The 18,866-nt window shown below is 58.6% G+C and overlaps 1 protein-coding gene across 1 annotated transcript; it reads right to left on the reverse strand.

Annotated features, from left to right (window-relative positions):
* Nucleotides 1-724: 724 nt before the first annotated feature.
* TTLL12 (tubulin tyrosine ligase like 12) lies at nucleotides 725-17,405 on the reverse strand. Its single transcript, XM_019624041.1, has 14 exons — nucleotides 17,146-17,405; nucleotides 13,346-13,521; nucleotides 10,321-10,519; nucleotides 9,310-9,469; nucleotides 9,095-9,228; nucleotides 7,015-7,091; nucleotides 5,899-6,015; nucleotides 5,618-5,812; nucleotides 5,080-5,191; nucleotides 4,135-4,286; nucleotides 3,777-3,858; nucleotides 3,319-3,387; nucleotides 2,684-2,822; nucleotides 725-2,137 (listed from the first exon to the last, which is right to left on the reverse strand). The coding sequence occupies exons 1-14, from the start codon at nucleotides 17,326-17,328 to the stop codon at nucleotides 1,986-1,988; spliced, it is 1,947 nt and encodes a 648-aa protein (XP_019479586.1). The 5' UTR covers nucleotides 17,329-17,405; the 3' UTR covers nucleotides 725-1,985.
* Nucleotides 17,406-18,866: the final 1,461 nt, after the last annotated feature.

Here is an 18,866-nt window from a genome sequence, read left to right on the forward strand (position 1 = left end):
GCAGTTAGGGTCTCTGCTCGTCCCTATCCCCAGGATGGAGAAACAGGCACGGAGAGAAGTCCAGTCAATCCCCAAGGCTCTGATGTAAGTGTTGCAGCTAATCGAGTCCCAAGGACAGAGGCTCCCAGGAGTTGGTCATGTCAGGATGGGCCTCTGCTCCCCATCTGTCTCCATGTCCTGCTCTGAAATGGAACCAGCGCTAGGAAGTCAAACTGGGTTAGGAACTGCCATGGCCTGATCTGAGTGTTTGTCGCCCGAAGTTGGTGTGTTGAAATCCTACCCACAATGTGAAGGTATCCGGTGGGGCCTTTGTGGGGTGATTAGGTCATGATGGAACCCTCATAAATGGGATCAGTGCCCTTATAAGAGACCCCACAGAACCCCATCACCCCTTCTGCCATGTGAGGACAGAGAAGACAGCTTGTCTGCAAACCAGGAAGAGGGCCCTCACGACACCAAATCTGCCGGCCCTGTGATCTTGGGTCACCCCAGCCTCCAGGGCTGTGAGAATTTGTTTAATCCGCCCAGTTTACGGCATTTTGTTGCAGCAGCCTGAGCGGACTAAGATGGGGACTCGAGGCTTAACACCATCTTATGTCTTCTCCCATTTCTCAAGGTGCACATCTTGACGTTTTGGTTTTCTTCAACAGCCAGCAAGGCAAGCAGCTGACACCCATGCCAGGCCTGTGGTCCCAGGGGCCCCACAGAGAAGGGGAGGCGGAAGCACAGAAGGCATACTTTATTGCGGTACAAACCCCATCAGGTAGGGGTCAGGACGCCGGCAGCATTCCCAGGGAGAACCAGAGACGAGGTTTCCCACCTGCTACTGGCTGGAGGGAAGGGCTGAGGTTCTGGTTAACAGAGGGAGGACAGACACCCACACAGAGATGGGAGGCACCACTGGGTCCAGTTTCGCTACAAGGATTGTTCCTGGCTTCAGAATGAAACAAGCACCCTCACCCTCCACACACACAGCGGCTCCGTAGGCAGCTCTCCCCATTCCCCCCTGGAGGAATCTGCTCACCTTCCCATTAGCTGGGACTGGGCACACTGTGGCTACACAATATGCTGGCATCTGCCTCCAAATTTCAGAAACAACATTAAGAATGAGAACTTTATATTTTCCTCTCATAAATGAAAGAGTAACAAAAATCCAACATTTTGACTCTAGACTGGTGGAACATGGCATCTAACGTGAAGTTCTTGGTGGAATTGTCTTTTGAAGCAGTCCACTGCCTGGTGCTCCGCTGCCCACGCTGGTCCCCTTGCCCCAAGTCCGTCTGCAAACCCAAACCCGAGGGGGGAGCCAGTGCAGTGCCAGGCAAGCCACTGGATCCACGGGGACCAGGCGGATGGGCCGGCCCTTGATCAATGGAAAGGCGATGGCATACCAGGTGGAGGTGTGCTGGTGAAGGTTCTGGTAGGCCGGGGTTGGGGGGGTGAGAAGGCTGGTCTGGCAAGCAGGTCCCCAGGGCGTTCTGGGGATGCCCGTCACGCAGGGCCTCAGGGGAGGGGTATGGGACCCTGGCCTTGCTCTCAGGAGCCACAGGGCACGAGCAGACTCTCTGGAGAAGAGCCGGCCTGGCCCTGTTAACATTTGGGCTCCCAAAGGCATTCCTGGGGAAACTTGTTTCTGAGGACACCTCGTAATGCTACCCAGGACCCCTCTTTCGCCAACACCCCAGGAAACACGGCAGCCCAGGAAGCAGACTCTCAGTGATAAAGCCCTGGGCTGAGCTGAGGCTAATCACAGCAGACAGTGGAGAGGGGTGTGGACAGCAGCCTGGCACTCAGCCCTGGGGACACTGACGAACGCTGCTCCTGACGTATGCAGGAGGACCCTGAGACTCAGGGGTGGGACACTGGGACATGGCCTGCCTGTGCCCAGAGGGACAAAGGAGGGGGGGGGGGCTTTGCAGAAGCAGCTCAGAGACCTGAGGCCGGAATCTGCCATGGCAAACACAAGCAGAGGGGCCAGCGGGCGCCTAGACGAGGCGGGTGACGTGGCAGTTGCTGGGCTCGTCCAGGTACAGGGTGCTGAAGACGTCATTGAAGAAGGTGGGGTGGTACCTGCAGGCTCGCTCACAGTCTGGGTTGAAGTTCACCTCCAGGATCTGTGGCTGCATCACTCGTTTCCCTGGTGGCACAAAGCACAGGGCAGCTCCCTCTCAGGAGGGTGGGCTGGGGGCCACGGAGGACCTGAACTCGGGGTCTCCTGGCTTCTTGGGGGTCTGGCCCAAAGCCTGCTCCTCCCGGGGAAAGGCTGGCGCTGCTTCTGGCCCCAGGAGTCATGGGAGCCACCACATCCAGCTCAGACGTCCAGTTTAGTCCAAAAGAGGGGTGCAGACGCAAGCCTGGTGTGGGTGGGTTCAGCCCCTGGGGACTCTGGAACCGAGGTGGCCAGCCAGGGCCGCCGGCTTCCTCTGCCTTTTACACAGGTTTCCTTTCCTTGTGGGTTTTTTCCGACGCCACTGCAGCCCACCTGCCCTTCAGGCCATCGGCCCTCAATGGGGGTGCTCCCCAAACTCCTATCTCCCAGCTCACTAGGGGCAAAGGACAACCCAGGCAGCACTGACAAGTGATGCCCTCTTTTTCCCCTGGGGGAAGGGGGGTTTGGTGTGGGGAGGGCTGGACAATCGGCTTTGGGTAAGTGGGGGCGTGTATTATGGGGAGCCCCCCTCACCATCTGGACGGCTGTCCCACTTCAGCATGAGGTCGATGGCATACACAGCCCGGGACGAGGGGTAGTCGCAGAGGCCCAGAGGCGGCGGCTTGGCACATGCCACTTGGAACAGCTCAGTGAAGGCCCGGAAGATTTCAGCCTGGGGACCAAGTGAGGCAGGATCAGGGAGCCTACACGGCTCTGGTGTTGGGACCAGTCCCCAGAGCAGCCTCTCAATATGAGGTTCACTGCCCCTTCCCGAGCCCCAGACCCCAAATGACTAGTCCCCTCCCCCTACATCCTTCGTGTCTCCAGACCTGGCCATAGCCCCTCTGCCCGACACGTGTCCCTTCTCCCACCTGCCTGTCTCCTGCCTTGCAGCCCCCACGGTCCCCTCTGCTCTGGAAACGCCCACGCCAGCCTGTGTCTCCAGCTGTCCCCTCAGGTTTGCAATTCCTGGGACAGGCAGGGCCTGGGGACATTGTGTGTCCCAAGGGTACCCTGAATACCTCCCCAGGTCACCCCTGAGGAGCCCTCCACAGTACCCCACACCATCTCATCACCAGCCTGGGTGGGAGGAGCAGGACCACCTAGAGGCGGCAGACCGACACCCACCCGTGGCAGCCCTGGCCCCTCCAGCTTTGCTCAGGACTCACCTGGACGCTCTTCCAGGGAAATTCCGGATACTGCTTCTCAAACTCAGGGATGAACTCGTCACAGTGCACCTGCGACAGACACAGGGCCCGTCACACTCTGCCCCGCCTGGACATGGAGCTCCGACACTCGCAGGGGCCACAGGTCAGCGCCAGCAGCCTGTCCAGCCCACCCGCTCAGGGCACAGATGGGAAGAAGATGGGGTCTGAGCTCTGGATCGCACGGCGCGACTGGAGGCAAGAGGTTTACTTCTCAGAGCCTCAGTGTCTCCATCTGTAAGATGGGACACCATTCCCTGCCCAACAAACATACTGTGCAGGGCTGCTGCAAGCCTCAGTGACGGCCGCTGTTTAATACAGTGCAGGTGCCAGGAGGCAGCTCCTGTGCCTGTCTACGCAGCCTGCCCAGAGGACAAGCTGCTGGGAGCGGGTCCGGGCCTGCGGGTCTGCCAGGCCCCTACCTGCTTCAGCACCACTCCTGGGTCGTAGTTCATGACAGTGAAATGTTTCTCATAGTCGTCCAGGTCATTGAGCGAGAAGGGCCTGCAGGACAAGCGGACAGACCCGAGTGGGTCCCAAGCATGGCCACGTCTGAGAAGTGGGGGTGCTCAGAGCCCCCAGCCCCCTCACGACTAACTGTGGCAACTCCCTGGAGGCCCATAAACTACCGGGACCCACAGGTGTTGGCTCCTACTCCTATAGTGTGGCATAAGGGTGTAAATTTCGGCCGGGTCCCCTGCTGGGTGCATGGTGAAAGCGCCCCAGTGCAGGCTTTCTGATCCCGTTCAAGAGGGGCCCCTGCCCAGTCTCCCCAGTTACCGGTTGGAGAACCGCAGCCAGAACACGTCGTATACGAACAACCGCAGGGGCCTCACCGACCGCAGAAGCACAATATAGCGAATGTCGAACTTGACCCTCCCCACGTCTTCTCGAAGGAACAAGACAGGACTTTCAATGTACTTGGACACAACCTGGGGGACAGATGCAGGTGCACGGGCAGCTCTCGCTTCACCTGGGCCAGGACAGAGCACCCTGGAGGCACCCCGGCTGTACTGGCTGTGGACTCACGCTCAGGCATGTTCCAAAGCCATCCCCGCATCCCGGAGGAGTAGGCACGCTCTCTCGCAGCCCCCTCCCGCCCCGTCCCAGGGGCGGACCTCCTCCCGTCCTGACCTGCACTGCCTTCTTCCTCTGCCCTTTCAAACCCATCTAAGCTGGGACATGTTTTTTTTTATTCTCCTTTAACTGAAGGAAAAGATCCCGCCAGTTTTTAGAGTTTGAAAACTGAATACAAATTCTCTGCCTAAATCCACCTCTCCCCACCCCACCCTGCAGGTGTCCAGTGACCATCCTGGGGCACGTTTCCCGGGGACTCTTGCCAGGTGCCCGATCCCGTGTCCCTGACATTGCCTCTGACGTGCCCCATGTCACTACGGCACCTTTGTCCAGGGCCCCGAGGGGCTCCCTGTCCTGGCAGGGCCATTCCCTGCACTTGTGGTGCAACGTGTGGGGACTCTGAGGTCAGACACACCTAGGATCGCTCCGACTGAGGCGCCTCCTCTCACCTGGATGTCACACAGCCCCCCCGCTGGCAGGGCAGTGGAAGGCGTGGGTGGAGGCTTCAGACACTCCTGTGAGCCAAGTGACCATCACTGCCAGCACCAGGACCCACCCGCATAGGCCCTCGACACCAGTCCCCTTTGCCCCTCTCCCCATGGTGGGCCTGTGCACCCAGCACCCCTCAAACACAAGGCCAGGGCCCACCTTGGGGGTGCTCTCCCGGTGCCGGATGACGCTGTGGAGGCTCTTAGTGATGTGGGTGTCTAGGCTGCGGGCCAGGTTCCAGGGCTTACAGATCCAGTGGTTGTCCTCACCCCTGGGAGCAGAGGGGCCGGCTAGGCTGCGTCCTGGGCCTACCCTCCCGGGCTACATCTCCCCAGAACCATGGCAGGAGAGGGACACACAGCCTCCCCCAGGGGGCGGAGGGAGGTGTCACAGCAGAGAGGTAAGAGGGTGGGCCTTGGGTAGTAAGGAGGCGTTCGCTGGAGCCAAGGAGTCTGCACTCTGGTCAAGGACTGGCTCCAGCAGAGGCCTGGACCCCATGGCAGCCCTAGGTGGCTACAACACTCGGTGCCCACAGCTCCCAGCATCGTGGCCTGCACACAGTAGGTGCTTAGCTAAGAAGCTGGCTGGGCAGTGTAAGGACAGGTACACGTTGGGTGGGGGCGTAGGGACCTGACAAACAGGAGTCTCTGGCTGCACGGCTCCATGGGTGGGGGTGGGGGGGGGTGAGGGTGCCTACCGCCTTTCCCGCTGTTGGAAGTAGCTGACAAATTGGGGCAGCTCCGTGCGCAGGTTGAAGGTGCGGGGCAGCCAGGCCGGGCCCTCGGGGCCCCCTGCCCGGCGCGCGATGGAGGCCAGGCAGTCCTTGACCGTCAGCAGGTTCTCACAGGGGAACTGGTTCAGCAGCACGTGGGGCCTCTCCTGGCTGAGCCTCCTGTGGGTCCGAGCAGGTGTGACTGGCTCAGGGGGCCGCGAGGGGCTCTGGGGCGGGTGGCCGGAGCCCGCCGGGCGGTGCCTCACCTGTAGTCCTTGAAGTGAGAGAAGTTGTAGAGGACGTCGGCATCCGCCTCGCTCTGGGTGAAGGTGAAGCGTGGGTGGGTGAGGTGGCTGAGCACCTGCTGCATGTCCGTGTAGACCCTGCAGGAAGAGGTGGGCTGGGCCAGACCGCCAGGGCTAGAACTGCCCGTCGACCTGTCTGCCGAATGGTACACGACCCTGGGTTCCCCCGTAAGACGGGCCCACACTTATTGTTACAATGAGATGGGATAACCTGAGCGCGTAACAAATGTGGGCGCTTCCCTCCCAAGTGGAAACAGGTTGACACTAGCAATTTCCCAGGGACACCATAGGAACTTGACATGATAAGGGAGCTGGTGCCCAAGGTGCCTACAGGTGAGCGTGTGGCCAAGGTAAGCGCCCCAGATGAGGCCTCACTCCACACTGGTACTCATTGGTGCCCGCCCCGTGTAGAGCCGTGGACAGGGCCTGGGAGCCCGTCTGCTGGCAGTGGTGGAGACGGCCACACTTTTAAAGCAACGGGGTTCGGTGTGGAGGCAGGAGGGAGCCCAGCTCGGATGGTGGTGTTTCAGGGGAGGAACAGAAAGGAGCTAGGCTGCTCAGGCAGGGCTGGAGCTTGCAGCGATCTGAGCAGGCCTCAGGGAAGGGGAGGAAACGCCCAGGCCCCGCTGGGGCAGAGTGAAGCATGCTGGGGTTGGTGGCTGGGCCAGGTCTGGGCAGCCAGCGGGAGGGGCCCACTGGAGGCAGAGGCCAGTCCGCCCAGCTGAGCTGCTCTGCGCCTCACCTCCCCCTGCAGGGGAGCATCTGCCTCCAGGGGGGGCCAGCCTGGCCTTGCTGCCTGGCCACGGCCCCTCCTCGGCAGCCCAGGCGCCTTTCGCAGGTGCCCGGCAGGGTCCCCGTCAGCCCAGGCGCCCAGCCTGCACAGGCCCGGCGGCGTTTACTCCAGGGCCTTTGTCTCTGTGACCCTAAGGCCTCCACCCCTGGCATCTCTGTCACCGTCGTGCTGCCAGGACAGAGCGGACCTACCGAGTGCCTCCCTGAGCCGTGGGGACTGTGGGGAGTGTGTGAGCAAAGGGACTGAGGAAAAGCCTCAAAGCAGGCTGAGAAGGGGCTACGCACTTGAAGACGTGGTCGCGGGGAAACGCCACCGCATCAATGGCAAGTGGCAGCTTCTCTCTGTTTTCCTCCAAAATGGCCTGGAAGGAAAGGCAGTGGCGGTAGAAACAGACCTTTGAGAAAGGAAGCACGTGAACACACGCCTCCCCCATGCCGGCACACAGGGCTTCGGGATCTCAGGGGCACACCCAGCCCTCAGGTGGAGCCTTTCCCAGGCGCCATGGCATCCACCCCCACCCCGCGATTCTGGGGCTCAAAGCCCCTCAGGTGCTGAACAGCCTGTTCTGTGTCAAAAGAACCTTCTCCACGGCTACCTCCCACCCCCAGCAGGGGGCTGCCTGGCCCTCAGGGAGCCCCCGAGCCTGTTCTGAACCTAAGCAGTGTGGTGGTTTAAAACTTGCCCACCAGCTCTCTGGCACTCCCTTTGGAAGAGCTTAATTCATCTCCCCTCGCCTGTGGGCTGAATGAGTTGCTTCTAACAAACAGAAAGAAAGTAGAACCACCGTGTGCACTTCACCAAAGGCCCTGCGGCTTCCTCCTCGCTTCTCTCGGATCACCTGCTCTGGGACAAGTTAGCCGCCACGTGGAGGGGCCCACGTGGGGAGGAGCCCAGGCCACCCGCCAACAGCCAGCGCCACCTTGCCCGGCATGTGCGGAGCCACGTGGAAGCAGGTCCTCGGCCCCATCGTGCCGCAGATGACGCAGGCCTGGCAGAGAGCCTGACTGCGCCTCACGAGAGACTCCCAGTCAGGCGCACCCAGCTGAGCCCTCCCCGACTCCCGGCCCATAGAAAGCGCGCGAGACAATAAACGTTTGTTACCCGGTGACAGGTACCTAATGCAGGCAATCCCAGGGCCTTGAGCACAGGCCCGATCCAGTCGGATCAAATGGGGGCCAACAACCAGGACACTCGAGACAACCAGTGTTTGGCCTCTTATCTCCCAAGGAGAAAAAGACTAATTTTAATTCATGTTCCTTTAACAACCTCAGGATCAGTCTTGAGCTTTGCCCCTTTGCACTCACTTTTTCCCAAGTTTCCTAAGCACCCGCCAGGCACAGGTCCTACGAGCCTCTGGAACACAACTCTGAGCTAAGACGGCGATCACGTCTTCGGCATGGTTAGTTCCATCACCACTGGCTTAGATCGAATTTGAGGGAAAGCTGCCATGGGACTACTGTGTATGGCCTCTGCTCATCAGCTATCAGGTCTCCCTCATTTTGGACACCAGTTCTCCCACCAGCTGTGTGACCTTTGGCACGTTCCTTCAACTTCCTGGGCCTCAGTTTCCTCATCCTCAGTAAAATGAAGATAAAAATAGGACTGTAAGTCCTATTCTGTAAGGATTACAGTAGAGTGCCCACAGAGTGCTAGGCACAGGCTCCCTCATTGCCTGGTTTCCATCTGGGACCAGCCGATAGAAAGCAGCGGCAGGACACGGGAGGGCTGGGGAGAGGCAGGTAGAGGGGCCGGAGTGCGAGCCCCGGCGCCGCCCTGCCCGGTTCCGGCAGTGGCCGTGTGCCTGTAGTCTCCACTTCCTCCCTGCCCCAGGCCTCACTAACCCTGGCTGGCTAACGCGGCCCACTCCACCCCAGGTACCAGGCCCTGCATTAACTCTCACCATCAGCCAGGCACTTGTGAGGGGGCCGCCTGGGTCCTGGCGGGGCCCTGACCGAGAGGCTGCCCACAGCCTGAAGCCTTGGTTATCCATAACAATAACAGTAACGACAACTACTTGTTGAGGGTCTACTGTGCGCTGGAAACTATACCACACCGTGTTTGAGTACAGTGCCTTCCGTCCCTGGGGAGGGAGGTGTCAGATGAGGAAATGGAAACGAGGAAGGGCGGCTCTGGCCGCCAGCATCCAGCTTCACACGGCCTTCTGAAAGGGCGGTTCCCGGTGTCAGGGACATGGGGTCAGGACTCGGCCGGTGTTCACTCCTGAGCTCTGACCCCTTGTCTCTCAGACGCTCCCAACTCTTGTCCACCTCCCACAGTAGCCAGGCGATGACTGAATGCAGAAGGTTCCAGAAGCCACCAGGCAAACAGGCCCAGGGGATGGAGGGGACGGGGTGAGGGTCCCACCTGGTAGTGCTCGGCGGGCGGCTCGGGCGTACAGGAACTGAGGTCCAGCATGTCGGCGGGGGCCCAGGGCAGCAGCATGCACCTCCGGATCAGAGGGTCTGCCTCTCCGTAAGCGAAGTCCCGGGTCACCTCCTCTGCACCAAGACACGCATGCCCATCAGGGCGGCAGGAGGCCGGGGCCGGGGCGTTCTCCCAGGTGGGTGGGCGTGACTTACCGCCCGTGTCCAGGTCCCGCAGGGGCCACAGCAGCGTGTAGGCCACCTGCTGCGGCATGTAGAAAAAGGGCGCGGTGGCAAAGCTGGGCGCGTCTGAGTGCTGGATGCGCGAGCCGAACTCATCCATGATGTACCACACAGGCACCTTCTCCTCGGCCGTCTGTGGGCGGAGCACACACCCCTGTCCGTCAGCCCACCTGCCCACACCCAACACCAACTGCCCACTCGTCTACGCCCAACTCTGGGCTTGGAGCAGCTATCACACAAATGCCAGGCCCTTTAACGAAGGCCTCTGTGACAATGGCCCTGCACTGGCAGACCTGGCACAGGCCAGGGCCTGCAGGGGGACGCCTGTGTGCTAAAGGCACATGGAAACGGGCCACTTAGCCTAGTAGTCACGTGGATGTATTTGGTCTCGTGTCTATGGTTGGTCAAGAATGAGGGGCGACTTGTAGTTCAGGGAAGGCTCCCTGGAGGAGGTGACATTGAAGCTTAGATCATGAGGAACAACTTTTGTCTTCTCTTAACCTGAAAGTACTAGGGGGCTGGGGCCTAAGGGTGAGCCCAAGGATGCAGGGGGTGGGGTGACAAGAGCTTGAGGACATGTGCTAATAGGACTGAACTCTTCTACCGATGGCAGTGAGGACCAGTGAGGCCTTTTAAGAGGGTGACAAAACCAGAAGGCCCCAGGAAACAGGCAGCTGAGTGACTGGGCCCACATTCGGGGGTCTGAGGGCTGTGTCCTGTGAGTTTGAAGGCTGCGTAGGCCCCTGGGTCCCTGGTATTAGCTTATCCAAGGCAAAGAGTAACAGGCCCACGATGAAGCCATAGGGAACGAAGGAGTTTCAGTGAGCCACGGGAGAAGGTGAGTTTGCTCCCTTGTGGGGTAAAGGCTCCCGGGCTGGGTCGGGGATCTCCCGGCTGCCCCCCCCCAACCCTGGCTGCCCAGGGCAATGCAGGCCATGGCCAGGCCTGTCCTCTGCCTCCCCTGGGGCCCGGCTGCCCGCTCACCCCGTGAGACAGCTGGTAGGTCTGGTTGAACTTCCACATCTCCTCCAGCACCTGGTCCACGGCCTCGGCAGTGGGCAGCTCGCCGTGGAACTCGACGCCCATCAGGTTGGCCATGCGGTGCAGCAGCCCAGGCACCTGCTGCAGCTGTCGGCGGGCATGCTCCACACGGCACGTCCAGGCATGGTCAACGAGGAAGATGCTGTAGGCACAGGCGACAGGAGGGGTGAGACTGCCACATGGGCACAGCAAGGGCGGAAGAGGCGGCAGGTGAGGACCAAGAGGCCTGGGGCTGTGGCCCAGACCCCGCACCCAACCTGAGACTCGGTCTCGCTGGCACCGTGGGCCTGGGTGCGAGTCCGGGCTCTGCTGACCACTCCCTGTGTGGCCCTCTCTCCCTCTCCCAGTTTCTAACACAGGACAACAGGGTCCCTACGTCCTATCACCGGGCTGCTACCAGCATCAGATGAGACAGAACACTCAACGTGCTGACTGTGCACCAAGTACTTGCAGCCTTTGTGATGAGCACAGCACTTACTCGACTGGAGGACAGGCCACGCGCCCACCTTGCTGCCTGCAGCCTGGCCCATGGCAGGTGCTCAGTGAAGGCTGCACACACTGGGAGGCCAGCAGCAGGCAGGTGCCCAAAGCAGCTGCCAGGAGGAGCTCACGCATGCCTGTCTGAGACTTCCGGGCACTTCCTGGGGAGCACCAGGCCTTTTCTCGGGAGAGGCTTCACGTCCCCACACGTATGGACACCTGTGGCCCACACACTCTAGTTTCCGTGCAGGAACCCGGGTGGGGCAGCTGCACAGCTCGCGCACAACTGCGGTGGGGCTGCGGCAGAGGACGAGGCCATGCCCACTCCCCTGCCTCACAGGACACGGCTGCCTGGACCCTGTCCAGAGCCCTGCAGACTAGAAGGTTCCACACAAACAGGTGGGCAGAGGGGCCCTCGCTAAAATGAAAGGAAAAGCGAACATTCCAGGTTCAAGGTTGGGCAGCACGCTCAGCAGTAGTTACTGTGCTTATACAGTCGGCCCTCCTATCCACAGGCCCCACATCTGCAGATCCGACCAACCTCACATCCAAACTATTTGCAGGGCCGGCCAAGTGGAGTGCTGGTTAGGAGTTGGCTTGGGATGCCAGCTCTGAGCAGCAGGGCCCTGGTTCGAATCCCACATGAGGGCCAGTGATGCTGCGTCCTCTACAGCTAAGACGGTGAACAACAGTTTGACCTGGAGCTGGGCTGCTGTGAGTGGCTGGCTGGCAGCGGGCATGAGCCGCTGTAAGCCACCGTTTAATGGCTGGCGAGCAACTGCATCAGCCGGGGAGAGTGCATTGATAATACCAACATGGGCCAGTGAAACGACATCCTCCACAACTAGACTGAAGAACAAAAGGACAGTAACCGCTTCCCTTCCCCAATTCCCCAACGCTGTTCCCCTCCCCCAATAAAATCTTAAAAAAAACAAAAATAAAACTATTTGCAAATAAACAAGTTCCACTATTGCTGATGTATGTCGTTAGGCCTACGATGGTTGTGTCTGTACTGAACATGTACAGACTTTCTTTCTGTCATTGTTCTCTAAACAATACAGTATAACAACTATTTACATGGCATTTACGTTGCATCAGGTATTATAAGTAACCTAGAGATGATTTCAAGTACATGGAAGGATGTCTGTAGGTTATATGCAAATACTACAGCATTTTATACATGGAAATTGAGCACCCGTGGATTTTGGTATCTGTGAGGATCCTGGAACCAGGCCCCCACACATGCTGAGGGACGTCTGTGTCACTTTGTACACCCTAAAACAAACTCCTGCCCTCCTGCTTAGCTTATGACCGAGCGAGGCAGCGCAGAGCTAGGCCTTCAAAGTGGACACTGGGCGTGATCCTGGGCAAATGCACACGAGGGGTGATGTACACGGACGGTGTGGGAGAGATGATGGAGGCTGGGGCCTGGCACGTGGGGAGACTCAGATGCCTGGAGCAGGGAGGGCTCCGACCCAAAAGTCGAACCCACCCTCTCCCAAACCTGACTGGTGGTGGCATGTGAAGGGTGCTGAGAGGCAGTGAGCCTCTCGAGGTGGCCGCTGTGTCCGACTCCCCTGGCCTGGGCCCTGGAGCCAGCACAGGTGGCACCACAGCAGGCGCACGTGGAGGTTGGCTGCACTGAACTTAATGAGAAAGGCCAGCCTGCAAGGTTCTGAGACAGAGAGCATGAGGGTGGAGGTGCCTGGCTGCTGTAATTACCTGTGTGGCCACTCCTATTATGAGCTGGTGAAGGAGGCCAGACTTCCCTGAAGAGCTATGGACCCAGGGGCCAGCGACCCTCAGAGGCCAGCAACTAAGTTCTTCCTCAAGGTTCTAACAAAGCTTGGCAGAGGGGGTTGGAGGCCAGTCCTGGCCGTAGGAGGCCCAGTCTTAGCTCTGCCTTGTCTATGAAGCTCTGGGCCTTCGCATCCCTCACCTGAGGACTGAGACCATACTCCTCACATTCCTGCAAACAAAGCCCTGGGAGAACATGTTAACTACGGTTTCCCAGACTACCCAGGGACTCAGATTCAGCAGGACCGGGAGAGGCCCAGGGGGCTTGGAAAAGCCCAGCTCATGAGCAACTGTCCTGGGTTTGATATCCACACTCAACCAGCTGTGTGACCTTGGGCAAGTCCTTCCCGTTTCCTCATCAACAAAATCGGAACTTATCACACCTGTTGTAAGACTGCTGTGATGGGTGGGTACTTGGGGAGGCTGCTCCCAGGATGGAATGAGACTCGGCTAGCATGGGAGCATCATTAGTGTTGGAGCCAACAATGACCCCGAAGCCCAGCTGCAAGCACGGGGACCACAGGTGCTCGTCGCAAGGCTGGTTAAGCGGCTGGTGCTTGGCACCCAGAAAGCACGAGTGTCTGCAATTCGTGCTTTCCCCCAATGGTGACGGCCTTGGTGAAATCTCTCTAAAGGAAGCCTGGCCCTGAGAGCCACGGTGCGGGGGACGACGTCCCGCCTAGGCTCCTACCTGTTGGGGTCGGCCGCCTGGAGCCCGTTCTCGTTGGTCACGATGACCTTGTAGCAGAGCTCGACGCCCGGGTTGGGCTGCTTCTTGCGTGCTTCCCGGGCCGCCTCATCCTCAGCCTCCTCATCCTCCACTTCTTCCACTTGCATTATCCCAAACATCTCCCCTGCGTCGAAGACCTGGGGGCCACAGCAGGGCGTGTTGGTGGTATACGCTACCCCTGAGCCCTCGCCGCAGCCTGAGTTTCCACTCCTGGCCTTAAGGACAAGCTAGACCCCTTAGGAGAAGAAGGACCTACTGACTGCCCAACTACCCATTTCATAGGTGGGGAAACTGAGGCTCCCAGAGAACTCAGTCAGAACTGGGACCTACCTACCCCACTATCACTGGCGCTATCGTCCAAAGCCCCTCGCCCCACGGGACCCATGCTTGGAAGTGGGCCTGCACACGTGTGCAAAATTATATTGAGTTTGGCCCCATTTTACAGGGAAAATGAAGTCCAAAAGGAATAGGGGTGGCTCTGGTCACACCGGAAGTACATGGAAGTCAGGACCTTGGTGGCCAGGGATTGCACCCCAAGTTTGCTTGTACCAGAGGAACCAATCCAACACCAGGGGGGCTGAGGCAACCCAGAGGAAGCAGAGTCTCCTGTGGCCTCAGTGCAGCCCAGCCAAGCAGTGCAGGCCTGCACAGAGCATGGGCTGGCACTAGTCTCCTGAGGTCCTGGGCCAGGAAGATAAGGGCCTTGGTCCTTGACTTTCCCTGGCAAAGGACAACTGTCAGCCACATGCGACTAGTGAAGAGGACGAGTCAGCCACTTGTGTGCCGCGGAGCCAGGCTATGTGACCTTGAGCAAGTCACTGACCTATGTCATGCCTCAGTTCGCCTATCCATACAATGGGCACAGTAAGACCTACCTCAGAGGGTTGCTGGGAAGATTAATGATTAATACACACGAAGAGCTAGAACCTAAGCTGGCTCTGTAAGCACTTGCTGCCACCCTTCCACTTCCGAGGCTCGTCTCTCCGCTGGGAAGGAGGTTATCACTCACCTTCTAGGAGAACACACAGCAGGGACTCAACAGAGGCCAGTCCCCTCCCCCCCGAAACCTATTTCTCACGCTATTAAAAACAGAAGGAAAAATCATCCCAGCAGCTAGAAGGTAGCTAGCTAGGCTGGCACAAGCAGCTTTGTGTGCTGGGCAGCATAGGCACTCCGGGAGCGTGAGGGTGAATCACTCATGGCCTTGCCGAGACAGCTCATGGCCAGGTGGCAGGGAGAAGTAGAGAGGACCAGGTAAACGGTGCCGGACCTGGAGAGCCGGGAGGATTTTATGGAGGAGACATGATCAGAGGTGAGCGCTGGAAGGGGGAGATTTAAACAGGCAGCTGCAGGATGGTGGCGAAAGGGCTCCAGGCAAGGCCAGGGGCAGAGAGGGCGGTGGAGACCAGGTTCATCCAACAACAAGGGCGCTCAGGCACTTTCTGGGTTCTCCTTTAACCTCATAGAGCCTGGGGAGGCCACCACTGTACGTCCAGGTTACAGATTAGAAAGGTAGCTCATAGGGCTGGAGTTTACACTCTGAGCTTCAACCCAGACCCCAAATCCCCAGCCCTCAGCCCTCAAACCTGACGGGAAGGGAGGCAGCATGGTGGGGGCCGCCTAAGGTCTGGGGACAGAGGGCCTGCCTCAGGTCCCTTCATGAGTGGGGGTGACCACAATCCCTTTATGGTGGGACTGGGAGGTTCATGCAGACAGGGAAAGAGTTGAAATTTACTTGAAAACACTTTCCCCATCCTTTCCAGGGGAGCCATATTTTTCTAGGCAAGGCGCCGGGGTCATCGGCCGGCCTTGCTGGGGGTTGAGGTGGCCCCACTCTGTGGGCAGGTGCCTGTTCTGCTGGTGTGTGCCCTCCCCCACACCTGTTCTGCTCAGAACACTGACTGCAGGTTTGGGTCTATCAGAGTGGTGACTCACAGCTCTGCCCATACATGACCCACAGTGGCAGGGAGGGTCATGGAAAAACACAGGCTGGCCCTCAGCAGAGCAACAGCGAACAGGGCAGAGGGGACGCTAGGCTGGTGACTGCCCACTATGTGCTGGGCACTGGCTGAAACTTAGCTCATGCCTCTCCACCCCATCCCCACCAAGACAGTGGGAGCCGGGGCCGTGTTTCTCTGTCCCCACTTTCTAGGTGGAGGCTAAGCTGGGCGAATGACTTGCCCGCGTGAGGGTTTACTGCCCGTGGAGGCTGGCTGGGCTGGAGCTGGGAGTTCCCACATCGCGCTCCTTTCACCCAGTGCACGAGGACCTTTTTATCCTTGCTGACAAACTGCTAGGGCCCTTCTCACCCCAGCACAGGCCTGGGCCCAGGGCAAGTGCTCAGGAAATGCTGGCCGAAGACAAGTCTTTAAGGGAAGGATCTCCAATGTTACAAAATATAGGTATGTAGTGTTTGTCTGCTGCTGACACTATCTTCTTTATAGCAACCACCTGTGTTTTGAGCAGGACGGTACCTGGTCCAACCCAGATTTTACAGACAGAGAAACTGGGTGAGAGGGAGGGGTTTGTCCAGTAGCCAGGCTCAGGGGACACCCTTTTTCCGCCTCTGGAATGCCACCTAATCACCCGTACGGCTTCTTCTGTGTTGGCCGCAGGAGGCAGCCCCTTGAGGAGTAGCCTGGTTCCAGCTAAGGAGGCCCAACCAGCTGGCCCGTGAACGTGCTCTGGTTGCAGCACCCGGGCAAACTACCAAAAAAACCAGGGTCCAACCCTTAGCCAGGACCTGCCGGGAGACCCTTTGGAGGCCTAGGGCTGACAGTGAGCAGAATGGAGCCGTTCCCACAAAAAGGACTAGAACCTAGAAGCACCTAAGACCTTTTTCACTTTTCTTTATAGATTCCTTCTCCATCTCCCAAAGCCTCGGTTTTCTTTAATCTGCAAAATGAGAGTGAGCTGGGGTCAAACCAAATGAGGAAACATGGAAGGGTTCTATGACCCCAACAGTTAAAGCCACGCAAATTCATGGGGTTAATATTCTCCCCGAGGCAGTGGCTGAAAGAGCGCTTCCGGTTCTGAAGTCTGACAGACCTTGGGAAAGTCACTTCCTCTCCCCCAGCCTCTGTTTTCTTAATGGCACAGTGAGGGTGGCTGACTCCTACTCCTTACAGCTGTGGGGCTGGGGTGTGTGGGGAGGTCAGCACAGACCTGGCACACAACAGGACCCAAAGTTCATTTTAGCGCCAGGTTCCATGGCAGCCCTGGCCCAGCCCCAGATGCTGCTGGCAGGACCAGGGCCACAGGTACAGACCTCTCGCTGCCACTGTTAGGCCCCAAACTTCAGACCGCTCCTAAACTGCCAAGGAGGCAAAAGTCTAAGTCGGTCCTCGTAGGACTCCCGGCTCTTCATCGTCAAACCTCTGCGGCTTCTCCCGCCTAGCCCACCCAGGCTGCCCCCAGGGGCTCTCCCGGGGACACACACCTGTGTGTCTCACCGAGGCCTGCTGGGCTGGGCACAAGCTCCCCGCCCTGGAACGCGCTTTCACGCGGCAAGTTCCGGGACAGCCTCCCAACCTCGTCTGCACGTGGCCTCCAGGAGGCTTCCCTGCCTTCTCTAGGGGGCCCCAGGCCGGCCTCCCCGCGGCAACACTCCAGCAGCTCTTGGCCAAGGGCCCGCCCGCAGACCACACCCTTTCTGGTACAAGGGTCCGGAGCGGTCTACCCTCGACACGCCCAGGGTCCGCTCTGCACCCCGGTCCTCCCGGCCCGGCGCCGTGCCCTCCCCGCGTCGCCCCGGCACGCACCTCGTGCTCCAGCTTGTGCAGGAGGCGGCCCCAGTACCGCTCGGGGACCCCCGACGCGCGCAGCGCCGGGCCGTGCAGCGCCGCGAACTCGGCCCGGGCCCGCGCGTCCTCCTCCAGGTCCGGACCCCGCTGCGAGTTTGGCGCCGACTCCGGCGTCAGGACCGGCCCCGCGTCTGCTTCCATGGCGCCTCCAGCAGCCCCAGGTCCAGTGCCGCCGCCGCCCGCAGGCCCAGCCTCCAGGCTCCGCCCGCCCGCCCGCCGTCCCGCCTCCCTCCGGAGCTCCCCGCGCCCCCGCCCGCCGTCCGCCCGCACGCACGCACGCACCGGCTGGGCGGCCTGGGCGCGAGGCTGGGGGGCGTGACCCCGGGAGCCCCGAGGCAGTCCGAGGGAGCCGTGCGTGAGTGCGCGTGCGTGGGCGCACGGGCCTGCGCGGGCGGGGGGCGCGCTGTGGCTCGGGCTGCTGGTCGTGTGCGCACGCGCGCTGGGTGGGGGCTTTCTCTTTCCTCCTCGGCAGCCCTGCGGGTTGCCGGGAGGAGGCTGTATAGCGTCTCCTGTGGTCGGAACTGGAACTGACGCCAGAGATGGTCCACAAGGGAAACTGAGGCCCAGAGGTAGTGGTGTGGTTGAGCTGCAGCCCTGGCATCGAGCGGACTTGTAGGCCCTTGGAGGTGGGAGGGAGCGCTCTGATTCTTTTGAATGCTTCACCAAATTTAGGTGCTGCAAAGTCATAGGCTTTCTCAAATTCCTTAAATTTGAATTGAGGATGTAAATTTATGCAGTTAAAACTGGGAGGTTTTTCTTACAAGTTCGTCTGTAGCTCAGAATGTCATCTATACCTATGTTCCTTTTCTGTCTCTGAACTTTTCATGTATGTGGGGTCTCTGACCCTCTCATGCATGCGGGGTTCCCATGTGTATATATGTATTAAAGTTGGTTATTTTGTCTCATGTCTATCTGATTATTAGACCAGCGAAAAGAACCTTGAGGATAGAGGAAAGTTTCTTCGTCTCCCACGCTTCCACAGGGATGAGTTTCGTTATCTTCACGTTTGCAACTGGGCAATAATTTTATTTTGCTAAAAGGCTCAAAAGCTGAAGTTTTTTTTTTTTGGTGCTTCAGTTGCTGAATATTTTGATTTAAAAGTTTAAAACTGAATTTGAACAAAATGAGCCAGTTTAGAGGACTTGTTCAACGTGGCTCGGACACTTAACGTTGGTATGTAAAAACTCAAAACTTCCAAACTCCAGTTGGTGAGGGGCACAGAGAAAAATGTTACTGCCATGCTGAAGTATTTTCTTGTCTCTAACATGGGCTTTGTCACAAAAAATTTGTAGTTCACTTACTGTAATTATGAATACTTGTAAAAATTTGACAACTATGGTTTTTAATTCAATTGGTATAATTTTACAGCTTGTTTGGATGAACTTATTAACCGCATCCAGTTCCAAGTGCATTATTAATTTGCTAACAGTTTAAGTCCCTCAACACTGTGCCCCATCAAATTTTATATGAATATTATCACAGAAAAAGGCCTTCAGTGCTCAACTTCTTAACTGAATTTAGCTGAGCAGCAGTCACGGTAATGCTAGTTCTTCACTTTGAACAGAATGAACTTCTGAAAGCTTAATTCTGATTCCATGAACTGGATGAAAAAACTGGAACTAGCTGATGACTTTGGTACACATTGGCATCAACTGTGGAATATTTCTTCTGGACTCCAC

Source organism: Hipposideros armiger, unplaced genomic scaffold (assembly GCF_001890085.2).
Source record: "Hipposideros armiger isolate ML-2016 unplaced genomic scaffold, ASM189008v1 scaffold_572, whole genome shotgun sequence".
In the NCBI taxonomy this organism is placed as follows: Eukaryota; Metazoa; Chordata; class Mammalia; order Chiroptera; family Hipposideridae; genus Hipposideros; species Hipposideros armiger.

What these genes read in the sequence shown, in the direction of transcription:
- TTLL12 (XM_019624041.1), bottom strand. Translation starts at nt 17,328, where the DNA reads ATGGAAGCAGACGCGGGGCCGGTCCTGACGCCGGAGTCGGCGCCAAAC. An exon ending in TGGCTGCGGTTCTCCAACCG is followed by an intron (nt 3,859 to 4,134) that starts GTAACTGGGGAG and finishes CTTGTCCTGCAG; the next exon opens with GCCCTTCTCGCTCAATGACC. An exon ending in GTGGGACAGCCGTCCAGATG is followed by an intron (nt 2,138 to 2,683) that starts GTGAGGGGGGCT and finishes TTGTGCCACCAG; the next exon opens with GGAAACGAGTGATGCAGCCA.